The sequence below is a fragment of the Corvus kubaryi genome, unplaced genomic scaffold, assembly GCF_017639235.1.
Source record: "Corvus kubaryi isolate FWS band 111438036 unplaced genomic scaffold, C.kubaryi_AGA036_p1.0 37353, whole genome shotgun sequence".
NCBI lineage: Eukaryota > Metazoa > Chordata > Aves > Passeriformes > Corvidae > Corvus > Corvus kubaryi.
The window spans coordinates 976,524-996,466 of record NW_024581115.1 but is presented as its reverse complement, the minus strand read 5'-3'; the positions used below and the strand labels follow the sequence as shown (position 1 = coordinate 996,466).

At 43.9% G+C, this 19,943-nt stretch overlaps 1 protein-coding gene and 1 long non-coding RNA gene across 3 annotated transcripts in view; both read left to right on the top strand.

Moving 5' to 3' along the window:
- LOC121666608 overlaps window positions 1-15,752 on the top strand; it is a 31,314-nt gene extending 15,562 nt beyond the window's left edge. The window contains exons 1-3 of one of the 2 annotated variants that reach the window (XR_006016714.1): window positions 8,939-9,343; window positions 13,302-13,440; window positions 14,606-15,752. This is a non-coding gene — a long non-coding RNA (uncharacterized LOC121666608). Of the gene's footprint in view, window positions 1-8,938; window positions 9,344-13,301; window positions 13,441-14,605 lie in introns of those variants that run through there. The other variant, XR_006016715.1, reaches the window with a different exon arrangement.
- NOG (noggin) lies at window positions 365-2,220 on the top strand. The gene has a single exon (XM_042032354.1). It carries the CDS (start codon window positions 931-933, stop codon window positions 1,600-1,602), a length of 672 nt encoding a protein of 223 aa, XP_041888288.1. The 5' UTR covers window positions 365-930; the 3' UTR covers window positions 1,603-2,220.
- Window positions 15,753-19,943: the final 4,191 nt, after the last annotated feature.

Sequence of the window (19,943 nt, the reverse complement as noted above, 5' to 3'; positions counted from 1 at the left end):
CGGAGCGCCGGGAAAGCCGCCACCCTCCGCAGGCGGCCGGGCCGCGCTCCTACGCCGGGCGGGCGGGAGAGGCCGCGCTCCGCGCCCACGGGGAGAGCGGCGGGGCGAGGCCGAGCTCGGAGCCGGCGGCGGCGGCCCGAGGAACGGGCGCCCGACCGGGCGAAGCTGCTGACGGCTGCCCCGGGCAGGGCAGCATCTCCCGGGGCGCGGCGGCTCCCGTGAGCGGCGGCGTGCGGAGGGCGGGGGGAGGCGGCGGCTCCCGCCTCAGCCTTCCCCAGCAGAGGGTGCCTGCCGGTGGGAAGGGGGAAGCCGCGCTCTCCTGGACTTTTGTGGGAGTGGGGGTTGTGTTGTGTGTGTGGGGTTTTTTTAAGGGGGGTGGGGTGGGTTAGGAGAGAGTCTGTGGTTTCCATGGAGATGAAGCTGAAAGTGCAGGAAATTTAAAGGCTTTGGGTCCTTGCAAAGCAGACAAACTGGTGCCAACGTGCGTGGCTGCTGTTGCTGCTGAGGAGGCTGCTTTGCAAACGGCGGAGAGAAGCGGGGAGGAAGAATCGGCAGCAACTTCTTCCACACGCACGGGCAGACAACGAGGAGCGGCAGCAGCAAGCAGAACTCGCAACAAAAAGAGGCATCTCCCGTTCCCGGGAAGGGCGAGAAAAAGCAACAGCAGCAGAATTTTGGAGCGGCTCCACCAGGAGAAATTTTATAGAGAAGCCTGCAAGACAGCGTGTTTGCAGGGGGCTTGTTCTCCGGGCTTATCAGGGGGCTGTCTTTGCTGGTGGTGCGGCGAGTGGAGGTGATCCCCCTCAAAGACGAGCTATTTTGGATATCCCCGTACAAGTTTTCTGATGTATTTGCTTGCACCTTCTTCCCCTGCTGTTTGGTGAATCCAGCCCCCCTTTCCCCCCCCCCCCCCCCACCGGTCTCCCAAGGATGGATCATTCCCAGTGCCTTGTGACTATATACGCCTTGGTGGTTCTGCTGGGTCTCCGGCTAGAGCAGGGCGCCTGCCAGCACTATCTGCACATCCGACCGGCTCCCAGCGACAACTTGCCCTTGGTGGATCTAATCGAGCACCCGGACCCTATCTTTGACCCCAAAGAGAAGGATCTTAACGAGACCTTGCTAAGGAACCTCATGGGCGGACACTTCGACGCCAACTTCATGGCTGTTTCCCTGCCCGAGGACCGGCTCGGAGTGGACGATCTAGCTGAGCTGGACTTGCTGCTCAGGCAGAGACCCTCGGGAGCGATGCCCAGCGAAATCAAAGGGCTGGAGTTCTACGACGGGCTGCAGCCGGGCAAGAAGCATAGGCTAAGCAAGAAGCTGCGCAGGAAGCTGCAGATGTGGCTTTGGTCCCAGACCTTCTGCCCGGTTCTATACACGTGGAACGATCTCGGCAGCCGCTTTTGGCCCCGGTATGTCAAAGTGGGCAGCTGCTACAGTAAAAGGTCTTGTTCAGTCCCCGAAGGCATGGTTTGCAAACCTGCCAAGTCCGTGCATTTAACGATCCTGAGGTGGAGGTGCCAGCGCCGGGGCGGGCAGAGATGCACATGGATACCCATCCAGTACCCCATCATTTCGGAGTGTAAATGCTCCTGCTAGGGCTGGCACTTCCCTTCGCGCCCCTTCTCCAGCGGACTCACGTGGACCTTTGCTGCAACAGAAATAAAAGACATTTGCTTTCTGGTTAACGTTGTAATGCACTGTAACGTGTAGGAGAATGTATATTGTGTGTATATATGGCACCGGTTTAATACACTATTAAAAGGTCAGTATTATACGTGAAATAATCAGCGTCTACTGTATTTTCAAGACTATTACCCTGATCGTTGCTAATGTATCTTTTTTTTTTTTTTTTTTTTTTTGGTATTTATATTCCAGAGAGAAGTTGCTTCGCTTTGGCGAAGTAGGTTTTTCTGTTGGGTGGGGTTTTTTTAATAAAAGGTTTAAAAAATACAAACCAAACTTTTTGATAAGAAAACGTTTAAAGCTATTTTCCATTATTCGGAAAGCGTGTGTGTGAGGGGTTTTTTTTTTTCCTTACGGACTTTAGATTTAAAATAAAAATGAATAAACGCCTAGAGCACAATGTTATTGTAAATAGAGAGAACAGTTTGAATGACTTAATCCTATGTAAATGAAGAGTATCTGCTATTTATTCTTTATATCCTTGTAGTAAAAAGTGCAGTGCAGAATTAAAAGTCAACCACTAAAACACGAGCCGTTTGGATTCTGTTTGCTTTTTGGTTTGGCCGCCGTCGGGGGGGCTTTCTTCTGTCTCCTCCTCGTTCTCCACGCTCAGCAGGACGTTTCGTGGTGGCAGGGGGAGGTGGAAACCTGCTCACGACTCTGTTAGAGGGGCTCTGCGGCACCTACACCGTCGGAGTGCCGCGGGCTCCGGCCCCGCAGGATGGAGGGCGGCCGGCGGGGGTTCCCTCCGCTCCGCGCTGCGCTGTTCCTCGCGGAGCCGCGACCGCGCAGCCCCGGTGAGCTCGGTGGCAGCTGCTTGGGGATTTTTCTTTTAACCGCTTGACATTTCATTTACAACGGGACACGTGTCTTTCACACCTACCATTGTGGTGGGACACTGCTGAAACTTGACCCCTGGGCTTTGAGGGGTTTCAGCGCAGACACGTTATTAGCCTGATCCTGTGGCAGCCCCGCACACCGCCGGGCCCGGCCCGGTTAACTCTTTGGGCTCCCGCCCGCCCCGGGCCATCGCCACCCTGACGGGCTGCCCGGGGCTGCGGGGCTCGGAGACTGAACCCCTCCCCCGAGCCTGCTCTCTCCAGGCAGCCCGGGGAGGACCGTGCCCTGCAGCCGGCGAACGCCGAGCTCTGCAGCCGGGGGGGCACCGGGCTGTGCCGCCCGTGCTGCCGCGAGCTGCCCGAGCCCCGCCGCCGCCCGCTCCTAGCCCGCCCCCCGGGGCCGTCCCCGCCCGCCCCCCGCTCTCCGCTCTCTTCTCCCCTGTCCCTGCTCCCCGCGGTGCTGCGGAACGACCCGACCCGGCCCGGCCCGCGGGGCTACGCAACTGTCCCGCGGCTCCGTCGGGACCCGGCCCAATTAGCGACGTGTTTGACTTTTACGTGCCGGGAGAGCCGACGGTTCGTATCTCATAGATACCAACTGCGAAAACAAACCCTCCACGTGTTCTTCAAAGGGTCCCTGACAGTGCAGGAAGCCTTCTCCTTACTTATCTCGGGTGTCAAAAAATACTTTTTTTAAATGTCTCCTCCAAAACTCGGAGGGAATCTATGCTAATCATTTTAAACCCGTGGGTCTTTCATTGAGACAAGCCAGCCCTGCTTTCTCTAACGCTTAGTTTGGTATCTCCGAATGCATATTCATTCCCTCGCTCAGTGTCCCAGTGCGTTTTACCGCCCGTCTCTTTGCTCTACTTTCAATAGTTTTGGGAGGGGGGGAGAAAATCAGATCTTGGGACATTTAGGGTATTCATTAACCTAGTGAAGAGGAACAGAGGCATTATTACTCACATAGAAGGCACCCTGCCCCCATGTCTATCTAAGGGTTCATTGTAAAAGGATTAAAAGTTAAAGACCTTCATCTTATGATTCTTTCATTTAATCTTCGTGGCGCCTGAAAGACATGCTGGATGGATGATCACATTTAAAATATTCCTAATGTCGGCTACCTTAGGACTCCAGGCAGGGCAAACAAACGTAATTTATTTCCAGAAGAAAGGGTATATTGAGATGTTTAAGTTTATGAACCACCATTACCATGTATATTTGTTAGGTTCTGACAAATACCCAAATAACATTAAAATCAGCTATTCATCACATATGAATTTATGCAAAACCTTGTATGCCTGGGGCCAATATTTTTTTAGACAGAGTTTCACTTGCAAAAAAAAAAAAAGGTTTATTTAAAAAAAAAAGCAAGAGTTTTTCATGACTGGTAAACACGAGAATTATGTGAACAGAAACTATTTCATGCTGGGATGGCAGCCAGGGACTCGGGAATGTCAACAAAAGTTCTCCGAAGGTTGAAAATGTCACTGGATTACAATACAAGGTCCTTTGCCCCATTAGCAAACTTTACTAAAGTAATATTCCCACTACTTAGCGAGGGGGGCTCACTCAGTGATTTATCTGTCTGTGATCCCAGCAATGGGGCAAACAGAGACTTCATCTGGAAACCACCTCTGACTGCTGGCTTCAAGGTTTAAAAATTTTTATGTGTGCAGAGCTGAGTGTGTATTGGTGATGGTTATGTGAGTATAAAAGAAGTGTGCTGTTAATGTAGTCTAAATATCCATCACCATATCCATCGTAATTTTAATCAAAGGGTTATTGTCATCAGAGAGACATGTGTACATACATGTTTTCTCAACCAATAACACCCTGTTAATAAATTTACAAGAATATTTTGGGTTTTAAAAAATCAAATTTCACCATCCATAAGGCCCATGATTTTTTTTTAAACAAATAGCTAAGTTTTCAGCTGGTAGAGCAAAAACAAACTAGTAGTTTTCACTGTTGTTTCTGGTCAGGTCCACTTTCTGGTCCTCCTGCCCTAGTGTTGAAATGTTTGGCTTGTAGTGGAAGTGTTTCAAGCCAAACAAATATCTTTCTGATGAATGTTTCTATGCAAATCTATTTAATATTAGATTTTGTAATACGTTTTTATAGCAAAATTGAATTATAGCTCTTTTAAATAGAAATCAATTCATAACACAGCCAGTTTTTCTTTGCTGATCTTTGTAGTGGCATCATAAGACTGCACAAAGACCACTGTGGGGAAGAAATAAGGGAAAAGTTTAAAGTTTGCTTTTAGTTACTCTGCAGTTTCTTCTTTTGCAATTTTAGTGTCTTAAAGCATCATAATATGGGAATTTCAATTCATTTCTGTGTCTGCCATAGGCTCAGCTGAGTCATCTAACCTGTGTGCTGCAGTTCCTTGTGAGGAGCACAGAACTTCATCTTGTCACTGTAGTCAGTCTTTATCAGAATAATTTTTTCTCTCACACCACGTGTTTATTCAAAATCTAGTGAAGTTAAGGCCCAGTGTTAAAGGAAGGTTCCTCAATGATATTGCATTTAGCATCCAAGCCATTGTTTTTGTCAGTGCAGAGCAGTATTCTATGTATTATTCTCAAATGCTTTATACTTCTGATTATCAGGAAAAATACGTGGCTTTTAACCAAAGTTGTGATGATGGAGGCTAATTTGAAAGTGCTAAGAGGAACACAGTCAATAAAAGCAGAAAAAAGTAAACTAGAGTAACTTGTCCAAACGTTTGTAATAAGCCAAAATTCATTCAAAATTAGTTCAGATAGTGTGAAGAAAATGAACCAGCTAGGAAACATTACACATTAAAATGTTGTGTTGTCACATATGTACTTAATTGAAAAATATATTTGATTCCTTTTATCATTTTCAAAATACCACCACAAAGATGAGTTCTTGAGATTGCATGAGGGCACAATGGAGTCATTACCAAAATAACCACAGCTAGAAATTAGAGTGGTAGTATTTGGATAAATACTGGACAAGTTTTTCCTCTTCCATAGTTTTAATAGAGAAATAAGTTAGTAACATCAACACCTTGAAAAAAATTCCCAGCAGTTCACCTCACTGTGCTGTGTTATATAAATGTAATCTGCACCACATTGGCTGGATCTTGGACACATTAAAGAGAAGATATTCCAGCTCGGAGATTTGCCAGGAATCTTCATTGAAAGTTGAAATAAATATAATGACATCATCATATAATGCAACATCATAGCTTTCAAGGTGAGCCAAACCAAAGGTATGCTGGCAGGGGGAAGTTGCCACCTGGTAGATCCATGCTAGGAATAGATACAATACTCTCATCCAGCAGGAAGGAGAACAGCCACACTTCCTGGAGTGCCCACAAGGATCCTGCAGTCTCTCTGTGCCTGCAGGTCCTGTGGGAGCCCTGCTGCACGTGGGAGCTGCAGAATCTGTGTCAATGCTCTCTTTTGAGAGAGCAGCTCCAGGAAATTTGAAGAGACCCTTTCATTCCCTCTTCCCTGCTCCCAGACCAAGCAAGAAGCTCCAGTGGTTAAAAGGAAGGGAATTCACTTGAAACAACTGTTGGAATGGTTCAGACGGGAACAGAAATATTCAGCAATCAACATTAAAGACTCTAAATCCTTGGAGGTGTTATTGCAGGATCAGCAGCTTACAGCCCTCTTCGTGAAGCCTGGGTACCAGTGTATTAACTGCTAAGTCCCCTGCAGCTTGTGGGGAAAGCAGCTGCTCTGTGTGATGTGCTTTTGAAGAGTCTGGGAGAAAAGCTACTGCAGAGAAACCTGCATGGATGTAACATCACAGGGAGTCACTTTTCCCTGCTGAACTGTGGGACAGGAGTGCAGAAATGCCACAATTTAGCGTCTGATTCTTCTGGTGGATGGCTTAGATGGAAATCAGCTCTGGGAGCTCACTGGTTGTAGTTCTGCCCTCTCCAGGGGTATATTCATGCTGCCATCGAGCATCGTTCTGAGTCAGCACTCAAGGCCAGACCAACATGTGTGTGCACTGAGTCCCTGTCAGCCTGTGGATGTCCTGGAAAGCTTTGGAGCCATCCCTTTGGGGGCCTCTGGCTCTGTGGGTGCTCCTGAGAGCTACCACCCAGCTGAAGGCAGCAGCACCAACTGAAGGCACACAGATGCTGGCACTGACTAGTCTGGAGTCTGCTCTTCACCTAAGATAGACACTGCCCAGCACTCAGGTCTCTCCTGTGGAGAATCCCAGAGTAGTCACTGCATCAGATAATCGTAACAGAGTTTGAAAATAGGTTTCACACTCCCTCCTTGTTTTTTTTCCCTCATGAGGGGGGGAGTGGCAAGGCTCCCATCACAAAGAACGTTACTCAGAACCAGAACAGATCTTAAGGCACAACACTAAAAACCTGTATGCAATGGAGGAGGACTGGGTGGCTCGAGGGATTGGTAATGGTATAAAGAGCTTTTCACCATTAGGCTTCTGGCTCTGATCCAGAGGTAGTAACTGAAAGCCACAGTCATCTGATGCCTGCAGAGTGGGCTCTGTAGAATGAGTTGTTGGTCTCTGCATGGATCCTACCAAGCAGGATCCAGATCACAAAGCCACCACCAGAACTGTCATGCTTGCAGGGCTTCTCAATCCAAAGTGCAGAATGAAACAGGAATGAGGATGTTTGATCTGTGTTTGTGGTTAGTAGCTTAGCAGTTTGTGATTGTGAAGAGTATATTGTTGTTGGGTATTTTTTGTTTTGTAGGGGAGGGACTAATATAGGAGAAAATAACCAGTATAACCCCTTGTATTGACACAACCCTAATAGTATTTTCCTTCTGGCATAATAATATCTTTATTTTTGGCCTACACCTGGCAGCTTACTACCTGGCTTGGCTGCAAAACCGTGGTCCAGAGGAAGATGCAGCAAACAGAAGGGCCAGCCACTGCTGCATTAATTGAAGTGCCTCCTGCACTGAGTGGTGCAAGTAACTTCATAATAAGTGCATCTTACACCTACCAGTGCAAATACCTAATTTACAGCAGTGCAAGTTTCCAGGGCTCAGGTTAGAGGTTCCCCTTCCATAGGATTCCCAATCACACAGTTCTGAGCACACATTTCTCTGAACAAATTCAGAATATCCTTGCCAGGCTGCTGTGTTGTACCTGTGCAATAAAAAAATCCAGCACCTTTCTCAGCAATAAATAAGCTGAGTTTAACTTGAAGTATTAGGAAAAATACGTACATAAAACTAATACATATTTATATAAGGGCCAGTGTAAACATCACTCCTCTGTTTTAAAATGAACCTTCTGGTATTCCAAGCACTTCATAATATTGTCTGGGAGTGAAAAATGGACAGAAAATAATTTTCCCTCACTCCCTCTCCTAGTTTGCTTTGGACATTTAGACCTGGCATATCTAGCCAGGTTTATTTTGCCTTTTGCGTGGATTTGTTCCTCCAAGGGCATTTCATTGCTTTCACACAGCAACAGAATGTTGAGTAATATTGCATAGATATTATTGTAAACATGCATAAATTAGTATGGAGATTTTAGAACCCAGTGAGACGAGCTGAAATATTATCTTTTAAAATCAAGTGGACTTCCAAATTCATAATGTCCTTTTGGAATAAGTGGATAAAATTTTGTTTTGTAGGTAATACTTACACAATAAATGAGGTCATTGACCTTAACCTTGAAGCTCTTGTAATAAGCCTCAGTTAGAACCAATGCCTAAATTAAGTCTCAGTGGTGGCCTTAGAAATACCCAGGTATCTCTCCTCTCTCTCATTGTATCTGCTCCTGGCTGCATGAGGGTGTTAAGAGCCCCTTTTCACCCAGCACTTTACTGGGTCTGTGGTGGGTTGATACTGGCAGACTCCAGTTGCCCACCAAAGCTGTTCTATCACTTCTCAGCTGGATGGGGGGAGGAAATACAACAAGAGGTTCTTGGGTCAAAATAAAGGCAGGGAGAAATCACTCACCAATTACCATAACAGGCAAAACAGACTGAGCTTGGGGAAATTTATTTATAACCAATCAAATCAGGGTACTGAGAAGTAAAACCAAATCTTAAAACACCTCCCCTCCACCCCTCCCTTCTTTCCAGGCTTAAATGCTCTCCTGATTTTCTCTGCTTCCTCCCCACCAGCAGCACAGGGGGTCAGAAATGGGGGCTGGGGTCAGTTCATCACACGTCATCTCTGCTGTTCCTCCTCCTGAGGGAGAGAATTCCTCACACTCCTCCCTGCTCCAGTGTGGGCTCCTCTTTCCATGGGGCCGAAGGTCCTGCCAGCTCCAGCACGAGCTTCCCATAGGGACAGCCTTCCTCACCATGGTCTTCACCAGGGGCTGCAGGGGAGTCTCTGCTCCTGGAGGTGCCTGGAGCACCTCCTCCGTCTCCTTCTGCGCTGACCTGGGTGTCTGCAGAGTTGTTTCCCTCCAATATTCTCACTCCTCTCTCTGGCTGAAGTAGCTGGATTTTTTGTTTCCATTTGTAAATACCATAGGGTCTCCCATCACGGCTGATGGGCTCGGCCTTGGTCCACCTTGGAGCCGGCTGGAGTTGGCTCCGTGGGCTCTTCTCACTGAAGGCAACCCTGTAGCCCCACCCCCGCCCAAACGTGGCCACGCAAAGCCAGCACCGTTGTGTGTGTGCACAGTGGAGTTTCTAGTGAGCTGGGAAGTCTAATAAAGCTCCCTGAGCACTACATGAAGAAGGCATTAAGGCTGGACCACCACTGAAGCTGTCTTCAAAAGTGCAGAGCATTCTGCTTTGAGCCCGCAAAACCTTAAGCACAACTCAACCAAGGCTTCATGAGCACATCCTCAGAAGGACTGACTGCTCACCCCACGTGTCCGTAAGTTCTCTCTTGGACCAGCTGAAACCGTCAGCACCCTGTACCGGAGTCCCGAGGGAACCGGGAGGAGCTTGGGTGTGCAGGGGAGGGCTGTTCTACCTAACCAGGAACAGCTGAGTGTTGTGGTTTGTATAAACTGTTTGCCATGTATGTGTGGCATGTGGCAGTAAATGAAACACTTACTTTAAAACTTATTGAAGTTCTTTCAGCAAAAAAATTAATGTGGGGTTGGCTTTTATGCGTTGTTTCAAATGAAGCAGAGATTTATACACCTTATTATCCTAATTTTTTTCCAGACACTGCCCTGAAAATCTCTCATATCTTATGGGAAATCAAATATCAGAGATCACTTTTAATTTCCCATCTATGGTACAAACAAAAAAATGAGAAAGTCTAATGAAGTGGCATGTAGTCAAATGTTCAGACTGTAATCATCCGCAAAATATTTAAAGCAATCTGAATGAAATTTTTCAGACAGCCAGACTAGGTTCCTCTTACTCCTAAGCTTCTGAGAGATGCCAACAGACTTTAAGGTTAACATTTTCAGTCCTGGGTGCCTGAGATTAGGCATCTTGTTCAGTAAGAAGACATCTATGGGGGGAAAAACCTATGGTTTGAGTTTTTGGATGCAGAAATTCACTGCTCTCAGTAGGAGACCACGATAATACACCACAATAGCAGTGGAAAATAGCAGATGTAGCTTTACTGCTACATACAAGATTCTATCTGATATGGTGAATTTTTGGGGGGCTTTGTTTTTGGTTTTTTTTTTTTTTCAAAAGAGCTAATAGATGCACATTTTTAAAAATGGGGCATTTAGGTAAATAATGTTTCTAGGAGCTGCATAAAACCCCATTTCCAAATCTTCTCACTCTAAAGTAATGAGAAAAAGAGGGGGACTTAGAGTTTCTCATAGACAAGAGAAATCCTAAAGCAAAATAATTGGATTCTAAGCCATACCTTCTGCCAGGGTGGATTTGTAGGGGCAAAGGGAGGATAGGGGAGGAAGAGCTAAGGCAGCATTACCCTCTCTTCACTTTTTTCCCTCCTCCTGCTTTCCACCAGCATGGGTGATGTTGTCACATGCTGAAGGAGGGGTTGAGTCCCCTCCCTCCTTCATTTCAGCTCTACATAGCCCCTGCATATGTCATGGATAACATATTGACTTCAATACCGTTATTTTATGCTAATCAAAGATCTTCATCTGCTTTTAAAAATATGAAGTATTTTCAGAGATCTCTTTTTCTATTTCTTATTGCCTAGATTCTTTCTGTCTTTGGTACAGCAATTACTTGCCACTGAAGTTTCTCTTTGCCTGTTCTATTTTCCCTGAAGGTTGTCCTAATATTGCAATTAAAATATTTTTTTACTAAATGGTAGGTATTCTGTGAAAATGCACATTTTGTCTTGCGAGTTTAGCTTTGTGGACTTTCTTTTGCTTTCTGTAAAAATGTAGCAATATGGACTTTAATATTCATAACTGGGAGAGCATATAGATTAATACAGTCCACCATACAGACAGCATGGTCCAACCCCCCTAATTTCAACTGGAAACAAAATATGATTAAAAAAATTGCTGTAGCACTGAATGATAGATCTGAATCATGAGTAGCTCTACTGTGAGTATTAAATAGCCCTATTACAAATCATCCCCAAATCTCTTCCTTCCTCAGATGCTCTTGAGCATCATTTCTGCAATGCCACTTGCAATGTGTGAGTCAAATACGTTATTTATTTCAAAGTATGCCTTCCAGCCTTACTGAGCAATTCTATAGTTTATTCTGTAACCCTTGTCCCTCTTCTTAGTATTTTGGATTCATATGAGTGTTTCTGCTGTAAATTGCTCAGAATAGTTTAGGTTCTGTTAAAACAGTAAATGCTCCTGGCCCTACCTGTGCAAATTGTCTTACTAAGGTCAGTAAATTTATCTACTGGTACAGCTGAGGAAAATATTTTAGCAGTTTTTCTGGGGCAAAAATGGTGCCTCAGTGGCAGTGTAACATTTTATAGATTCCCATCAGCTGAAAAATGTGGCCACTTTGAGCATTGAAAACAATAAACTATTTTTTTTTAAATAAAATGTTTTGTTCTGATCTTTTCAGGGTAATACCTGTTGATTTTTTAACATAGTGGTTTTTTTCATTTTAGAAGTCCTCATTCAATTCTGTCACAAAAATCCATTCCTTTTTAGCCTGCATAAACTGAAATCCCATTTCAATCCAAATTATACTCTGTAAGATTAAACAGAGCATTTTGTGTGATTCTGAGCCAGTATTTCTTACTTTCAGCTCACCAAAAATTTTGAAAATGTATTATTTTTGGTGAGCTCAGAGCATATATTTAAATTATTCACCGGAGCTGTGAGGAATGGAAAAATTAGATTGTCTCAGAGCTCAAATCTGATGCCAGATCCATGGCTGCAGTAAATCAGCATAGCTGTGCTGATGTCGGGTTAGCTGGGTGGTTTTATGCCAGGAAGGAATCCATCTCCATTTAAATATTTGGCTCAGTGGGAATGTGTAGATGGACTCTTCAGATGCCTATGGCTTGGAGCTGAGATCTTGAGAGGAAAGACTTGCAAGACAGAAGTATTGTCTGACTTATCTGTAGCATTAATGTGTGATGCCAGTGTTTCAGTACTAAGTGTTGGTGTACATTCTGTGTGCAGGGCCAGTATTACATGAATTCTCTTCCACACTCCTATTCACTAGGAATATTAAAAGTTGCATAACTTCCAAGTCTTTCTATGTGCTGTTGATTAGCATTCCACCAGGATCACTAACCTATTGGAGTGTCTGTCACAATTGGTGGAAAAGAGTCTTTTATTTCCTTCTGAAATGATTTTGCTTTTCGTCAGTGGTGTCCGTAGCAACCCATACTGGTAGTGATGAGTCCCTGATTCTGTTGCAGGCTCTCCACAGCAGCGTCTTGCCAGGAACAACAGTTGACCTGGCATTGTGAGGCTGCTAGGGGACACGAAGCCACACTGGTTCTCCTGAGGAATGGGAGGTGTCTTTCCACACGTGGCAGGTCATTTCTGGTAAATGGTGTGGCTGAGTTCTGGTCACACTGACATCTTCCCTTATTCTGAACACAGTGAAATCTTACTCTGGAGGGTCTTTTGCCTGAAATGCCTTATATGAATGTGCCAGGGTACACGTTTCTCTGCACGTCTGTAACTATTTCCACAAGTATGAGTTTGCTGCTCCAAGCTGAAAGTTAGTTCTGGGTAGCAAATAGTCTGTGGAAGAGATTGTCCAAGGGACAAGGAAAGCAGTTTGTCCCTTAATCTTCTCAGTCATCTCTCCCTGTTTTAACCTTTCTGTCTAAGTAAAATACATGTCAAGAAATGAGTAATCTGCAATACAGACTATCTCTGCTGCAGACTTCAGATCAGAACCAACAATCTAATGTCAAATAAGAATGACTTCATTACATAGACAGAAGCTGGCAAGGAAGACAAAATGCTCTGTTGTGGTCCCTTGTGCCTTAACCTAACAAGTCGTGGACTTAGTAAGAATTGTCTTTATATCACAATGTGCATAAAGCAGGGACAAGATCCAGTGACCTTTCTTCATGCGAGCAATTCTTGCTCACATATGTAATCAATGGGATGGTTTGCTTAGGTAAAGTTTCTCTGCATGTGTAAAAGTAGAAAGGACCTGGACAAAATCCCACAGTTTCTCTTTCTCTGACTCATACTTGTCTCTGGATTTGTGTGTCTATTGGCACTGTCCAAGCCCCACATACATCTCTGCAGTTCTTTAGGTTGCATTTTGAGTGCCAAACAGACATCCTGCATTTCTCATGCACCCATCGAAGGATCTGCCTTTTAGAAGCAAGAAGTCTTGACCAAATGTCTGTTGCATGAAAGGAAAATGATTTGTACTGACTGCAATGCCATCTTCCTTTGTGCTGGTGGTGTGTCATTTCTCGTGTTCAGTGTCATTTTTTCCAGGAGAGCTTCACCCTGAAGTCCTGGAGTGAGGGTCCCACCTGAGCTGCGGCCAAGCACAATGAACGTTGTGTTAACAGATGGACAGGCCTGGAGTCAGTAGAGCGTGCCTGAGTGTGAGTGCTGAGAGCAGAACTTGCAGGTGGGAATGGCCAAATGTCTGTCTGTACTGTGGTTAGGGGGACATACCATTGCTAATTCTGCTCTGGGCTGACTTAACTGAAAAAAGGAATTCTTCCCTCACCACATAAGGTGAGGTTTTGGCCTGTTGGAATTGCCTGGGTGGTGCAAAGGAAGGTGGGGTGTAGAGAGACATTCTAATTAAGTCTCTATCCCCTTTTGTTCATATCTTTTTAGGAAAGCCCCCATGGAATAGACCAAAATAAGCTCCTACCCCTAGCTGAATAAGTTGTCAGGGTGCAGAACTATATTCTGCAGACTTATGCATGTGTAAGGGGTGTGTAACATTTTTGTCTGAATGGAGCCCTATGTTCTCATAATTTATAGTAAGTAATCTTATTTGCAAAGCATGCCGTTACAGTTTTAAAAAACAGGTTAATTGACTTGCATAAAAATCAAACATGTCAAAGTTTTCCATCTCGACACAAACACCACATTGAGCAGCACATTGCTACAATAGCCATGATGCAGTCTGAGCTACCTATTGAGATATTTCATAAACCAAAATGGAATCTTAAAAAGTTTGTCAGTTTTGCATACCTCTGAGTTTCTGAATTTAGGAGTCCATTACTCGACTAATTATACAATGTTTTATTTTTTTCCTTGTGTAAATAAACAAACTTGTGTCTGAATTTTGGCAAGAGGCACTAGAAGCCAATTAGAAGGTGTTCCCAATGTATTACAGTATTACAAACAAGATGCCTTTTCTTAGAAAGGCGAACACACCGTGTTTCTTTTAATGAGTGTGAAAATATACCAGTTGCTTAATCACTAGCAACTTATAAGCATAAGTGAGTCCTTTCTCAGGAATGAAAAACATAGCTTAGTTTTTTTACTAACAGATGACATTTTAATTTAAAGCTCCAGTTTTTGTCTGGAAGGGCTAAAGCATCTGAATTATTTGAGAGAGAAATAGCAGGTAGAGGGGAGGTATGAGAGAGCAGGCAGGATTTTCTTTGCGTAGACTTCACCCCATGCTCCTTTGAGTGGTGAGGGGAATGTGTATCCCCTCAGGCTGTGTCTGCAGTGCCATCTGAGGTACTGTGCCATGCCTAGCATGAAACTGGATCCAAAACTAAAGCACCATGACTTACTTAAGAGTAAGATATTATTTCTGCATGTTTTAGGTCTGGGCTGGAGCAGCATCCCCAGCAGAGCGAGCCCAAGGAAGGATGGTGGCTCAGCTGCAGTTTCTTCCCGTGGTCCTCTTCTTGGTGAAAAACAGGGATACAGCCTGGAGTTACTCTGAAAGGATAAAGCATCCTCCTGTGCAGCCCAGGAAAGTCACAATATGCTCGTTGTGAAGCAACAAAAATACTAAGCTGGATAAGAGGCTAGATAGAACAAGTAGCTCCATATAGAGACCCTTTATCCTTGTTTTCCTTGAAATGTTTGTCTAGAAACATAAAGGTCACTTGATTTATGACTTGTTCAACAAGCTCCAAATCAGATGGTGTTGCATTCAGAGCAGTGAATCTGTCAGCCTGGCATTGCTCCACTGACGCCAGTGGAGTGCTGCAAATTCCACACGACACATCCCCAGCTGCTCTCACTGGGGTTATGGCAGGAGTGTGGTGCTTGTCAGCAGATAGAAGTGTGGAAGGATCTGGACCATCACGATTTCTAATCCTTCTCATAAAAATAAAATAAGCCTTGGGAAAGCTCTCCAGTGTTACTTAAAAATAGAAGAAAGAGTGTTAGTGGTTTTAGATGGATTACGTAAATTACTAGTTTATTAGAAAAAGGGATAATTTTAAAAAGAGAAAATTTCCCTCGAAGGGAATGTTTAACTTCTTTGCATTACTTTATGGATATTTTATTTTACATTTAAAAATAATTAAATCTTTTAAAGCAGAAATTTTCTCTTTCCCTTTTTTTTTGTCAAATAATGCTGTCCCTCCTTCAGAGCTCCCCAGCTTCTTGTGAGCTATCCTCAGTGCTGCTCAGCCCTGAGGCATGAGCTGGAGCTCAGTGAGATACTATGCCTGGCTTTGGCCAGGGCCTGTGCAGGTACTCTTAATTCAAGGCAAGGTAATGCTGACTTAGCCAGAAAACCAAGCACAGAAGGTTTAATCCAAAGCCAGCTACTGCCCAGCTTTAGTTGTGCGAGGTACATGAGTTAGATTACTAAGTTAGCAGTTTGTGTCCTGGGTTCCAGTGGAGCATTCAGAGAGGCAGAGCACAGTTCTCAGCCTATTTAGTGCCTTATTTGCTCTAAAGCACGGTCAGAATTTTCACACAGGCATTATAATAACAGCAAAAGCAGCTCAGGAGTCTGTGAAAGATAAGGAAGAAGAAGAGGAAGAAAATGTAGAAAATTCCCCCTTGTACTGTGATTTTTAATGGAAAGTCGGTCTTGTCAAAAAATTGGGTTATTTTTTCCTTTGGCTAATGCATTCAAAATGTTCAAGTTCAGGTTCTGAAAAAAATGCGAGGCTTTGATTGGGTAGAAAATTATTTTTAAAACCAGGAAAAAGTCAGGTTTGCTTGTAAAAATTCTTTGGCTTTCAGTGCCCAAAAGCAGAGGGGAAGAACTTTGTTCAAAACTAAAACATTTCAGCTTTCTGTCACTGAAAACCAAAAAGTTGTCATTGAATTTTTTGTGGTGAAAGTAATAGTTTCTAATCTAGTTCTGAGGTTTTCCAGGACATTTTGGGAATAGCAAGCTGTGCTCTGGATGGGGACAGAGAAGGCCAGTTCTCAGCTTTGTCAGAGATTTCTGACAGTCTCTTTGGGTATGTCCACATGCCCTGATAGAGGTGACCCAGGGCTCTGCTGGAGTCAGTTATGTCTAGTTTGGTAGAAAATAATCACTTAATGCTTTTCTGTCTCACTTTTTCTTCTGTAAAATGGGAATAATATCCTTGACCTCTTTTCTCTCCTTAGTGTGTTGGTGCTCTCTGACGGGGTCTGTGTCTCTTGGCAAATGAAGTCCCGTTTGTAGCTGCAGAGACATGGCTGCTGAAGGCTCCTGGTAGTACCGCTAAGGAAACAATATATACCTAAATACTCCCTTTTATTCAGATTTTTATAAGCATTTTGCTTTACTGGGAAAGATCTTCAGCTATTTTAAATTTGGAAGGTGTCCACCAAAGTGACAGCAGCTCTACCAACTTACACCAGCTGAGGAGCTTGGCTCCAAAGTGTGCTTAGGGGGAAAAAAGTAAACTTGTGGTGTAGGAATCCTTTTGTTAATACCATTACCGTATTTTGTGTTTACAGCATTTTTAAAAGTTCTGTTAAAAATAAATTCCTGAAGTCCTGGATAAATAAATACTGTACAGAAGAGTTCTCTGTTGCCACAAAGGTGCCAAAAATTATCAGTAATCCTCAGTCAGATGGAATGTACAGTTGGCCAGGGGATGGCAGGAAAAAGTCCTCACCAGTTCTGCCTCATATTCCCATACAATGAGAGATGCCAAGTTTTTCTGTTAGTGTCTGTGATGCAGTTGAAGATGGGAGTGTTTGTCATTACAGAGACCTTGTTTTGGTTAAATAACTAGTGAAGGGCTCAGTTCAGTTGCATATTTTTCCATCACTAGATGTTGATTTCACATGAGCTGCTTTTTTTTGTTGATGAAATTTGACACTCATTTCTTCTCCCTCTGCATTTAACTCAGTATAGGTCAAAACATATACTATGCAAATGAAGAACCACAAGTCCAGCCCACTAGTGATGTGGTTTTAAAGTCATGAATAAAAATAAAAATTATTTACAGGCTAGTCTGGGGCAATATATGCCTTGAAAACTGACATCCAGGATCCTGGCAGCTGCTGTATGTATTTATTTAGTCTTTTACACTGTCAGAATTTATCACTGGGGAGGGGGGGGGGGGCCCCCGCTGGATTTTTGGAAAGCGACTGGTGATTTTAAAGGCCTTTATTCTGAGTGACGAAATTCAGACAAATGAAACTGGCATGTGCTCCCTGCTGTCTGAAACACTGCTTTGTTTGAGCCCTGTGTAGTAAAGCTTCAAGCTCTTGAGGAGCCCCCAATCACTTGTCAATGCTGTGTATCTTGGCCCCTGGGCACAGTGCGTGTAAGTGGATAATGGGCCAAGAGCTGTTTTTATTTAAAACTGGAATTCCTGCTTGGTTCAACAGGAATTACACCTGTTCAGCCAAAGGCAAACTTTGGCCCAGGAATTGCAACTGAAAGATGCTGCTGCATTGGGGGACAGCCACCCCGAGCAATCACAGCCTCAGCACTGTCTTGTCTCAGAAATACTGCATCAACACCAGGCACACCAAGAAGATGAAATCACAAAGTAGTAAAAAAATGGGAAATCTGCTCAATCTGAGGTTCTCCAGTCAGTTTGACTGGATCCAGCCCTAATAAATACACTCCCTAAACGTTCCAGCATTAGATCTCTGTGATGGCATTGTTCTGCGCCAACAGAAAAGTTAGAAACACTTTGCTGCTTAGAAAAAAACATCTGCTGAAAAGTTTAGTAGCTTAATTGCAAAGTGTGTAGAAATGTTTAATAGCCAGAAGAGTAGAGCTGTCGGAGTGACTGTGCCTGCGTAGCACTTGCTTCTTTTCAATTAGCCCTGAAGGTAGATGTCTGAGAACAGAAAAATTAAGAGACTGAAAAGATTCACCATCAATGCTGTGATTAAGCCCCATTCATATTCAATTTCTCAGTGTTTTCCAGACCCCAAAAACATAGAGGCAAAGTCTTAACTATTTAAGGACTGATGCAGCTCCAGATTAAATTAATATCTACGTTATAGCAGCTACTACTGTGACTGTCAAAAATTAGTTTTACCCCAGAGAGAAGGTACAAAGGAAACAATGGAAGGTCTTCTGCGTGAAACCCTGAAATCAGATCCTAACAGGCACACAGAGCTGTGCAGATGTAACACAATCTAACCTTTTCATGTTTAGACTAAAGCACTTTCATTTAACATTATACTTAACGGAACAGCTTTAAAACAGCCACAAAGAAGTGACCTGGCATGTTTTGACTATAATAAGCATTGATTCCATGCCTATAAATTTTATAGTTGAATCAATTATACTCTTTCTTTATAGGATTAAGGAAAATGTTCCATTTCAAATGGAATTTTTCTTTTTTATTCTCATGACAGAGAGGAATTGAAGAGAGAAAAAAGAAAAATGAGTGAGCAATGCTAAAATTATTAAGAAAATGCCTAGAGTATTTTCTACTAGAATAAAAGCTGTCTAGATAGAATATCTCAGCCTGTGGAAAGATCCACAAGCACTGAAAATATTTCTTATTTCTCATAAAATGAGGAAATCACCAGCTGTGGTCTATCAGTTCCCAGAGCAGTTAGGAGCTGACACTCAGATCCCACTGCAGATGGGCCTGTGCTATCAGACGTGGCACTGATGGGAAGGGACATGGTTTTCCATCAGAAATAGGATCCTGGGCTTTGGGGAGAGCTCAGTTAAATTTTCATCTCTGCCACAAGCTTCCTTGGGCAACTCTCCTTTCATCTGAAATGGTCAGGCCTCGTACTGTGTTTTCATAAAGTGCCCAGTCAAATGGGAATTTGAGTCTTTGGTGGGACTGAACACAGAGCCTATTGATCACTAACTGATACAATTAAATTATTTCCGTGGAATGCAGTGTTCTAAATAGTCGTAGCGTGTTGAGTGGTAAAGTTGCAAAATCAAGTAGTAGGGAAAAGCTCTGAAAATCTTGGGCGGAAGTTGAATGGAGGTTTTGAAATTCCTGATCATGTTACTATTATAAAGCAGACATAATCCTAGACATTTGCAGAGGGTTCACTAAGATACCAAAGCCTGTTGTCAGTCAGAGGTTACAGAGCAAGGAAAGGCCAGAATAGATGCTCTTCCCATTGAACCACATCGCACTCTGAAGTGAAAATATCCACTTCACCATGCTGAAGAGAGATTATGAAGCTGCTTGTGACAGATGTCAACAAGACAAACCAGAACTCTTCAGAGTCTCCAAAACTCAGACGAATTTGTGTACTGCAATAGTCTTTATTCACAAGTACTCTGAGTGAGGTGCCAGTCCAGAAGTGCTGAAGACTACATCATATGTAAGGATTGAAATCATATCCTTCATTTATTAAAAAGCAACTAGGACACAATTTATACCCAACAGTTTGGGGTACATGTTACAATATGTGTTCCTATGTATTCATGCAAAACTTTGCTGAAAGCCAGTAAAATCTAATGTGTGACCCAAACAAAACCAGCACAGTGAGCTGTAAATTTTCTGGGTAAATCCTGGTCTGGGTACACACCTCAGAAAAGCTGTACCAAGAGCATAGAAACCCTTTGGCTTTGCCCTGTAGGATGCAATGCAGTGCAATATTTTCACAGTAAAAACAGGAGTTGCACAGACCCTGCTGTCAGTCCCTGCATTGCAAAGCAGTGCCAGGTCAGAGGACAGCAAAGCATCCTGGCCCAGAGCAGCTGTTCCACCATGGGAAGGATCCTCTGGATCAACGGTGATCACACAGGAGAGA